This window comes from Glycine max, chromosome 18 (assembly GCF_000004515.6).
Source record: "Glycine max cultivar Williams 82 chromosome 18, Glycine_max_v4.0, whole genome shotgun sequence".
Lineage (NCBI taxonomy): Eukaryota > Viridiplantae > Streptophyta > Magnoliopsida > Fabales > Fabaceae > Glycine > Glycine max.
This window is the reverse complement of record NC_038254.2, coordinates 48,429,948-48,441,075: the sequence shown is the minus strand read 5'-3', so window position 1 is coordinate 48,441,075 and position 11,128 is coordinate 48,429,948. Positions and strand designations below refer to the sequence as shown.

The window sequence follows — 11,128 nt, the reverse complement described above, 5'->3', positions numbered from 1 at the left end:
ATCACATCAAGGCTGATTATGACGCTCTTTTCGCAGTAACTTGTTAGCAGATTTGAAAGGCTCGAAATGTGGAAAGATACCAAGACAAACTTCAGACAGATTGGTTCATAAAATTACCTAGAGGTTGATGCATGAAAAAGCCTTCCTAATTCATTTTATTTCAATATATTGTGATTACATAAAATTGTTTCATATATAGACAGAATAAACCTAAATAAGAAAAAATAAGGATGATATCATCTTAATTTTTCTTATTAAATAAGAATCCTATCTTCCTGATTTCCCGAATTAAATATGATCATATCTTCCTAATTTCTTAAAATAAAAAACAACAAAATATAAAAAAAAAAATCCTAAAATAAAGCAACAAATATTCTTAGAATTATAGTAAAAAATAAGATGTCGTTTTGACAAAAATATCGAGATATGCTCTACATCAGTACTCCTAGGCCTCATAATAATATTCTGGTTTTCCTGGAGTCCTCCTTCGGAAAATTATGTGAAATTAAACTCTAATGGTTGATTTGTCATTCAGATTCAAAAGTTGGTATTGATCTTATTAGCAGCGGTACTTCTGTTTATCATCCTTATTATCCTTTGGTGGAGCAAATCCGTTCCTTCACATCTCAGCAAGGTCATATTGTGTTTAGTCATTGCTACAGGTAGAGTAATTTCTGTGCTGATGCTTTTGCGAAGAAAGGAGCTCAAAATGATTCTACTTTGTCGATCTGGAACCAATGTCCAGTAGATATTTCTTACTTAGTCCTAGCAGATGATTTGGGAGTGTCTCTGACTAGATGTATTTAGTTCGTTTGTCTTGTTTTGTTGCTGTTTTATTTCTTCAATGATCAAAATAATATTATGAGTGATTTTAAGCATTTGATGATTCACTAATAAAAATAATATTTAATAAGATATGAGGGTCAAAATATTTTGTAAGAAAGGATCTTGTTAGCATTTAATTATTTTTCTATTAAAATGTAAGATATTTTGATTATTTTTCTTTTTCATTTCTTTTAAATTCATATTTTTATTTTATATTTTAATATATGAAAAAAATGAAGTTGTGACAAAAAAAAATGAATGATTAACATTTAAAATAAATTAATAAGAGAAAAAGGTTATATTGACATTACAAATCATCAAATCACAAGTTATTATTGTTTATTATTACCATAACTACTTTAAAATTAATTCAAGCAGTACATAACCATTATACTTTACAATTTTTAGACCGTACAAAATAAATCTATCATGAGATTTTGTTTTATCTCCCCGTTATTATTTTATAAGAATAAAACAATATATCATCCATATTTTTCTTCTCTCCTTACTAACCACACAAGGTGACCTTTCCCTCTCTTCTCCCGTTTTCTTGAACCAAACCAAACAATGATATCCCTCTTTGCCTCCCCTCTTCTTCCTTCCTTTGAAGGAAACACACCTTCCCAGGTATTTCGGCAATGGTCAATACGACCCTCACCAGCAGATACCATTAGCTTGATCATTGATGTGTAGTTTTATACATAAAATGTAATCTATGATTCTGGTGGCTATTGATCTAGTTACTATTACACTAGGCAATGTTGCAATGGCCAATACGACCCTCACCAGCAGACACTATTGCTTGATCATTGCTAATGATTGACAAGAAAATAATGTGTAGTTGAGTACATAAAAGGTAATCTATGATTCTGATGACTGTTCATTTAATCTCTACACAAGGCAGTGCACTGATCAAACAGTGAAAATCTTCCTAACCTTCTTCATGTTCCTACGACAAACAGGGCAAGTGCCAGCTGCCTCCGCTATCCTGCATAGATAAGGTTGAACATACATCATCACCAAACAAGAATAAGCATTAGCTAAAGGCATTGAGATGCATGCCACTGAAGATGTCATGTCATATATAGAAAAAAGATTGTTAAATACATTGACTTGCAAAGTGGATCAACACGGTTTTTAATTTTGTAAATCTTAAATCATCTCAAATAAACAGGAACCAAATTCTTAAGAAATTATACTTGTTCAATCTTTCTTTTGAAATGGGAATTCTTGGGCATGTGCTACTTTTTTTATAGTTGTGAAATACTATAAGAAAAATTGGGGGGAAATAACTTGAGTCCCCAATTCATCTCCATGCTATATGTGAAGCTATTAGTAAACAAAATTGCTCTAGGAATTTAGCAGTGTTAGTTGTTAATTGTTATAACAATGAATTACCTAGTTCCACAAGCAAAACAAGCCACACAGTGCCCACATGGAAGGAAGAAGCAGTCCCTTGGAGCATCAAAGCAAATAGCACAAAGACGCCGTGTATTATTACTGGTTTCACCATCACCTAAAATCTTCCCATCAATGGGGCCTCCTGGAAGAAAGTCAATATCCTCCTCATCTTGTGGCAAGGACTCATATGATGAACCCCAGCTTGAAAGATCATCATCTTTGTTAGAAAGCAAAGGGGCTCTCTGAGGTGATGTTCCCTCGGATCTAACTCCTGCTCTATCTTCATGAGCACACTGAAGCTGGTTCAAGAAGTTGAAGGCCCCAAACACAAGCAAAGTCAATCCACCTGTAGGAACATAAAGCATAAATAGTGGATATAAAGTCATTTGAGATTGATACAGCTAGTAAAAAGGCTGACTATGTAGGGAGTTTACCAATGCCAAAAATATAGGTCATCCATCTTGGTCCATAGGATAGTTTGACATACCACTCATTGGATGCATTCTGAATCAAAGAAAAGTTACATAAATAAGTTGTAAACTGAAATATATTCATATCCTCAGTTGAGAATATAAAGAATATGCATTTCACAAGGTCATAGGGAATTTGATTTTTCTTGGGAGAGGGAAAAAGCACCGGATTTTCAAGCTTCCGACTTCAGTTATAAACCAAAATGCAATGCTAGGTTGCAGCATTAATAATTTTATGTCCCATTTATGATTTTTATTCTGTAAGGATGGCCATTTCATTGAAGCTAGTATATGGTAATAATCTTGCCTGTTGTGGACCAGGAGTAACTAAGACAGCAGCACTCCCATCGTGAAAGATAAGATTCAAACTGCATGGACCATTGGTAAGAGCGCATTTGTAGTAAGCATTCGTTGTATTATGCAAGGAGGCCCTCACACTGAAGTTTAATGCCACCTAGTTAATAAATAACTACAATGCTTAATAACATATAAGCCCACATTAAAATCAAAATAATGAAAGAAAAAAACTGACTCCGATGTAATAGAAGTATTAACTAACAAAATCTGATAAGATTAATTGTATCAAACCCCAGCTTTGCCACACTCAGAACACTCTGGTCCAGAATTATCATTACTATAACACCATCTTAATATGTAACAAGGCCTTTTCTGAAACAATAACAATGTCCAAATACAGTACTAATTTAAGGTGTGATGATTACTTCAATTGAACTGAAATGAATGTGTTCAAAATTCAAATTATGAGAATTTTGGGAAAAAGATGTAAATGGAGAAAGTAAACTTCGAATAATTAATATTATGATATGTGTAAAAGTAGCACTAACCTAATCTGTTCTAAGTTGGCTTCTCTATTTTAAGTTTTGCGAGATCTTTGTTTATTTTCTGGTCAAGCAAGCGAAGATACGTGAGATTAGATTTAACACACGTAGACAGTAGACACAAATGTCTAAAAAATGCAAGATGAAGTATGAGGGACAACTACGCGTCATGTTCTAATGTTCAAGTTTAACAACCAAATATTCAAAGGTTTTCAAGCATGTATGTCCAAGTCTATGTTGAAGAGATGATGAAATCCACGTAATAAGTCACACCATGCCATCACAACTTAAGTTTCAGTTCATATATTATAATCTCTGAATATGTTTTGTTACTTTGTTTAAACAAGAGATTTGTCAATTAATACCAGTTTAATCTGTATTTTAACAGAAACTTTGTTTGAAGATCCTGATAGGAAAAATAACACACCATGCCCTCCCTTCAGTCATTGCTAAAGAACCTATAATTATTATGCCCACCAGAGCAAGTATAGTATAGGTTTACAGAAATACCTCCACATCTTCATCCAAATTACCCAATGCAACATAATAGCTAGACGACCAGAGTATGTCCTGTGTAATCATACCAGTTCCTATAAAAAAAAACAAAGCAGCATCAGTATAGGATTGACATAAACACAGATAGTGTTTTTTGTCTTACCATGGATCACATTCCATGACAGAGTCGTATTAGGTTCTGTTGGGTCCTCCAGCCACCGAGTGAGGCTCCCGTCCCCTGAAAGTAAGGCCATCAAAATAACATGTTCACTAAATAATAATGTATATGCTTGAGTTTCATGATAACTAAAATCAGGGATGTTAAAGAGCTGTGGCAGGTCATGTGCAAGTTCTGTGTTTACTATTCTTTTTAATTTTTATAGGACCTCACTTATTAATGTTATATCCAGAGAGACACACAGAACTTGCACATGACCTTGTGATTTGAAATTTGAAAAGGTGAGAGGATAAAATTCCCATGTAAGAGATATACAAAAGTATGCAGTGTAGAAACCATGTACATACCTTTTGAAATTACAAGGAAAACAGAAGAGCTCCTAGAGCTCACATGAAACGAAATATTTACTGAAGACCCACTATTCAGATAATATTTCCATTCCTGTGGAAGACATAAAAAGAGTAGTATCAGCTTCTTTTGCAATATCTGAATTTAAAAGAGTGTAGTATTACAAGAATTTCTAACTTAAAACTTAAGAAGAAAAAGGAGAAAAACACATATATACAGATATACTTGCCTTGTATGAGCCCGAGGGAAGAGACACATTACAACTTTCTCCCCAAGTGGTAACAACATCAAGTGGGGGATACTGATATGTCCCATAAAGAATGGGTCCAGGGCCAGGGTTTGCCTTTAAGTTTTCTACCTAATGCAAAAAAAAAAGAAAAGAAAAAGAAAATCCATTTTACAAAAGACACTCACTAACTACAAATCCAAACACAGACAAATAAAAATAGCAATGATTACTGACCTTCACAGATTGTACGAACACGGGACTAGGTTGGAAAACGGTTGATGATTTTGGACCCAGCACGACGGTCATGGACCCGTAAACCCCCAGTATCATAGTCATTGACACTGTAGATTAGATTGCACTGTGAGTTTCAGAAATCATAATTCTAATAAAAACAAATAAATAAAAATTATACACATTCAAGCAACTGTCTCCCCAACATGCAACAGTAGTTTCAAGTAGTGGCAGAGTCAAAACGTCAGTTCAAGGGGTACTATGAAAAAACAAGGTTTTGCTATAAAAAAATGCATATATTAAATTACATAGATAAAATCATTATTTTTTATATATTGTAAGGAAACCACAAAATTATTTTTATAAATGTGATAAATGATGAAAATAGAAGAAAAAATAAAATAAAAATGAAAAAGAAAATTAGAATAAAAATATAACTACTCAATTTAATAATAAGGTCTTATTAGTAACCAATTAACAAATGGAAAAAACTTCAATGTAATTTATGGTATATTGTAGTATTATTTTCTAATTAGAATTAAAGTTTTATCTTAATTTGAACTAAAAATCAGCATACCCTTTCCAAGTAAAATTTCAATTTTAATTAGAAAATAACATTAATAAAACACTTAACAAATTACTTCTAAATTTAATTAACAAAAAGTTAAAATTAAAAAAAATAAAAATCACGTTAATGATAACAGTGTTAGTAACGATTTTGGATAAATTTTTTCCTACTAGTACGTAATTCCCTTGTCTATGCATGCGACAATTCTTAGAGCACCATTTTCAATCGGTAATTTGGTTCTTGAAAGTGTGATACAGCTAAATTAAGCGCAATTTAGTGTCTAATGATTCAAATTCTTTAATTAACAACTATAAATGTGAATCAATGAAAAACAACTGAGTTCCACAGAGATTGAAAAGATTCTCCCTTACCGAAGAACCACAAGCTGAAGACCACGACGAAGCAGGAGCAGGTATCGTCCCTGAAAATGGCGGCAGAGCCGTCGCGGATACTCCAGCCTCCTCTTCCGGACCGGAGCGGCGTCTGAGAGCTGCCGGGCAAACTTTCCTCCGGCAATGAAGCGGACGGAGGAGGAATCACGGCGGTGGAGTGGGGCTGCTCCGCCATTGAAGAGAGAGAAACAAGTGTGACTGTGTGAGAGAGAGTGTGTGTGGGGAGTGAATTAAAGAAGAAGAAGGTTCATATTTCAGTTAAGTGAAGCGAAAGCGTGAAGTTCAAATTTCAACTACGAGTCTTTCTCTTCTTGTTCGCGGGAATGGTAGTTAGGGAAATGATGGTGGTTGCAAGGGCGAACAGCGCGAGTGCTTGACAGTTATTTTTTCAACGTGAGACAAGACGTCACCATCCAATTCTTTAATTGAAGACTAGGTTTTGACTTACTCATGTGTCATGCTTGTACATTACACCTCATTATCCTACACCTAACTGAAAGTACGGTCTGATTCATATGGACCCGGTTAGATGCGGCCCAAAAGACTTTTTAGTATATAAGATATTATAAAAATATTTTTTTATTTTTTATTTTTTAAGAGTGTTTAGTTATTAAATTTTTCTTAGCTTTTAATAGAAGTAAAAGCTTTCCATAGACCTTTTCTTAAAGATCGAATTTTCAGCTTATGAAATTGTTATTTTTTAGGGATTTGCTTCCAAAATTATGCTTGGACAATAATATTTTCAAAAAATTTCAAAATGACAAAACATGCCTTCATATTTTTTAAACCCTCAATGTGCAAGATTTGGTTTCTCTCTCTTGTTCCTCACAAGTTATTCATCTCCCTCTTTCGTTCCTCAATCTCTCTTTCGTTTTTCGATTTTTCTTCGTATCATCCTTCTTCATCTCTTCTTTTTTGTTTGTTAACACCACATGTTAACTAATTCTTCATTAATTTCTTTTTTTTCTCATTAAATTTTGAGTTATTATGGATTAGGGTTATGTTTTTACTTGTCTCATTAATTATTATGAATTTTGACCCCTTGGACATATTCTTGTGGAGATTGTGAGGTGGAAGTAAATATTCTTGAAAGTTAATTAAAACAAAATAAGTTTTATGTTTCATTGTCCTATTTTGAATTTTTTTTGTGAAATCTTATTTTAAAATTTTTAAACGTGTATATTGTGCATTGATATAAATGATGCATTGCATGTGATTTTAAATGATAAATATTTATTAATGTTAGATATAAATGTTTATCACTGTTTCTATTTTTTAAACTTGTGAAATGTCTCTCAATCAAGTTCCTATAAAAAGAAAGATAGTAGAATGGTGTAATAAAAATATTGAGATCTTGATCCGATACTATTCAAATAGCATTTCCTGTTGCAGTTTGAGCGGCAAAATGTAACCCCCTTTGTGTACCTTTGAATCCGCAAGTACCGGCGGAGGACCAAGAAATCACCCCGTACATCTGTAACAGTTACAATAGTATTGTTGAAACTAGCTTGAATATGAGGTTTTCTAAAAAAAATAGAATTCTAATATAGAAATTTAGAATTTATATTTTATCTTATTATATATATATATTAATCTATCAAATATCCTCCAATTTTTATAAGAAAAATGATTGATTGATATTTTAAATTTGAAATTTTATTTCAAAAATTGCTGAAAGTGTGCATAGAAGAAGTGAATGCTCAAAATAAACCTCATAACCACTTCACTAAGCTTGGTTGGGCAAATATTACAGAAAAGTTCAATAAGGCAACAAATTTGACATATGAATATAAACAATTTAGAAATAGGTGGGATTCTTTAAAAAAAAGAATGGTAATTATGGGCTAAGCTTATTGGAAAGGACATTGGTCTTGGCTGGAATGGAGAGAAGAAAAGAAAACCATTGCTTCTAGTAATGAATGGTGGGAAGCCAAAATTCAAGTGTGTATTATTCAACTAAAATAAAGTTAGTGCTAGTTGTACAATTGGTCCTTACATCCCTTGATCTCGCTGCAAAGTTTATAGAGTCATTATGCTACTGTTGTTGGGGGTTTGTGTTCTGAAAATGACTTTTTGTTGTTGATGGTGGCAGCATTCTTCAAGTGTTGTTGTTTTGCTAATATTATGTAGGTTGATACACTAGCAGTTTGTACTAGCTACTAGATGGTAGAGTCTTATGTAAGAATCTTTTTAATTTCAACAAATTCATTTCTTTATTTGTCTCATTATCCGTCCTTCAATAATTTGATCAATTCCTTGTCATTGACATTGTCATGTTCACTTATTCTAAAAGCACAAATTTTGTAGTTAATTTCAAGGGCAACCTATCATTTTGTATCACATGTTGACGAACTTCATGTGACAGTCTATGATATTTTAGGACTCTAGAAACATTTGTTCAATCTTCTTTTGCTAAATTTGGATGTGCCTGCATAATTTGGTTAAGTCTTAATGACAAGAAAAGCTAATGGTCGATCATAATATATAAGAAAGAATAATTGGATAGGAGATTCCTTTTTAAGTTTGGGTTCTCATGACTTTTTCTTCTTTCATCATAACATAATTCTCTTGTCCATAATTTAGTGCTCAATTCAAGATTCAACAATTTCTTGGATTTTCATTTTTTTGTGAGGAAGTTGGCTTGTTTTTATACATGTTGAGTCAACCAGGTTCTATTTGTAATTGTCAGGAAAGATTTCAGGTGAAACAATATCTAGACATTTCTATAAGGCCTTAGAAGTTGTGTGTATGTTTGCAAAGGACATAATTAAGCCTGTTGATCCATCATTTAGACATTTGAACAAATGTTTGTAGAGGCCTAAAGCAAATTTAAGAATGAGGTCTTTTATTTACTCATAAAATAATTTATTAAAATTATCATTGTTTTATTTAAAATTATTTTTTTGGGCTTTTTGTGATGTAAAATTATCGATTAAATTGTCATAATTAATTTCATTTAACATTTCTTTTTCAATAGACAATAAAGCCAATTTGTTCAATCTTTGTTGAGACATTGTTGATCTTAAGTAAGTTTTTATTATTTTTAACTTTGAAAAATTTCTTTCCGCTGAAGCAACTGATATTGGTATCGTTAACATTATTCTATAAACTATATACGCATTTGGAAAAGAATTTATTCTTTTTATATAATTAAGAATGTAAATTGGCTTATCATTTTCCAATCCTATAATTTCCTTTAAGATATTTAATTCTGAAAATAAATCTAATCCATCAACATCCAACAAATTATCATGTTTCAAAGATTTTTCAAGGTTTAGGCATTTTTCTTTCAAAAGTGTACAATCTAGTAACTTTAATTTTTTAACACTAAATAAAAAACCAAAAATATCTTCATATATTTTAAATTGTTCAAATCTACTTTGAAGTGTGGTAATTGCTTTATATACGATGTACAAAAAGTAATCAATTATAAATGATTCTTGAAGAGATTTTACAATTTCATCCTTCACATTTTCATCAAATTGTTTCTTTTTACGACTAATACATTTTTCACGAAACTTAGGCTCTATATCCATTTCAAAAGCAATTTCCTTGGTAGAAATCAATGCATTTTCAAATCCATTTTCCCTATACTTTTCAAAAAATGAAAGAAGACCTTTTAATTGTTCAATAGCTTCATCAATGCACATATCTTTTGATTGTAAATTCTTACTAACTAAGTTAACTGCAAATAAAATGTCATACCAAATAGTCATGTCTAACAAAAATTCAAAGTTTTTAAGCTCATAATTTGCTAAACAATCAGCTTCACATTTTATTTTAGGATCATCACTAGCTTCAGCTAATTCAAATAAAACATCTCTTATTTGTAAAGTTTGAAATTTTATAGCCTTCACACTTTCAATACGGATTTCCCAACGTATTTGTGACAATAATTTTAGAGTTAAGCTATGCATATGGTTTTGTAAAATTCTCCACCTTTTTCTAGAAGAAGAAAATGAAGTGTATACACGTTGTAACATACCAAAAAAAGATGTAGCTTTAGGACAAGAGTTAGTCATATCACAAAGTACTAAGTTTAAACTATGACAACCACAAGGAGTAGAAAATGATCTAGGATTAATATCAAGGAATCTTTTCTGCACACCCTGATATTTTCCTTTCATATTAGATCTATTATCATATCCTTGTCCCCTAAGGTCATTAATATCAAGTCCAACAATTTTTAATTCATCTATAATAGCATCAAAAGACCTTTTCCACTTGTATCATCTACTTTTAAAAATTCTAAGAAATACTCATTAACTTGTATTGGAGTTGATGAAATATTCACACACCTTAATACAAAAGATATTTGCTCTTGATGACTTATATCTAGAGCACAGTCAAGTATGATTGCATAATATTTCGCATTGTTAATTTTTTTTTATATTTTTGTTTTGATTTCGTCTGCTAACATATTTATCAACTCATTTTGTATATTATGCCCAAGGTGATGGTTGTGAATTTCATCGTCTTTAATTCGATGAATATGTTCTTGCATGATTGGATCAAATTCCGCAATCATTTTAATTAGACTTAAAAATTTCCATTAGCTTCTTGGTAGATCTTTTCATTTTTTCCACGGAAGGCTAAGTTATTTTTACCAAGGGTTTTAACAACAACAATAATTCTTAACAAGACATTTCTCCAATGTTCTCTATATCTATTTATTTGTTCTTGAACATGTTTGTCTATTATTTTATTTTTTTACCAATCTCATTTCCAAATCAATACATGCATTCATATTAGTAATATGCTCATTCGTTATTTCATGACTCTTCAACTTAGCACTAAGATTTCTCCAATCTTTACTACCTTCGTTAGCTAGTTTACTTGTACAAGAAACAACATTAAATAATTTGCAACAAAAACAAAAGACTCTATCCAAATCTCTAGAATAAATTAGCCATTTTCTTTCATTTTTCTCTCCATTAGGCAATTTTTGAATGTAATTTGATGAAGAAAAGTGCCTAGAATATTTATCCTTTGGGAAATCCATATCAATAACTTTAATACGGCCATTTTCTACTAATAAATCTCTCAAAGTCGTATCAATATTCTTCCATTGGCTTAGATCATATATATTTTAAAAAGTAAAATTATCTAATCCCCCAATCTCCTCCTCGTTATCATGAGTTTGAGAATCAGA

General features: G+C 31.6%; 1 protein-coding gene across 1 annotated transcript; it reads right to left on the bottom strand.

The window, feature by feature from the left end:
- Positions 1–1,139: 1,139 nt before the first annotated feature.
- Positions 1,140–6,261, bottom strand: LOC100791057 (E3 ubiquitin-protein ligase APD2). Its single transcript, XM_006602605.4, has 10 exons — positions 5,956–6,261; positions 5,020–5,126; positions 4,786–4,914; positions 4,556–4,649; positions 4,194–4,268; positions 4,046–4,125; positions 3,004–3,150; positions 2,661–2,730; positions 2,224–2,572; positions 1,140–1,813 (listed from the first exon to the last, which is right to left on the bottom strand). Exons 1-10 carry the CDS (start codon positions 6,149–6,151, stop codon positions 1,738–1,740), a joined length of 1,323 nt encoding a protein of 440 aa, XP_006602668.1. The 5' UTR covers positions 6,152–6,261; the 3' UTR covers positions 1,140–1,737.
- Positions 6,262–11,128: the final 4,867 nt, after the last annotated feature.

Coding starts and splice junctions, on each gene's coding strand:
- LOC100791057 (XM_006602605.4), bottom strand. CDS start 6,151: ATGGCGGAGCAGCCCCACTCCACCGCCGTGATTCCTCCTCCGTCCGCT. Junction 4,269..4,555: donor TTTCCTTGTAATTTCAAAAG/GTATGTACATGG, acceptor CCTTACTTTCAG/GGGACGGGAGCCTCACTCGG. Junction 4,126..4,193: donor GTCATGGAATGTGATCCATG/GTAAGACAAAAA, acceptor TTTTTTTTATAG/GAACTGGTATGATTACACAG.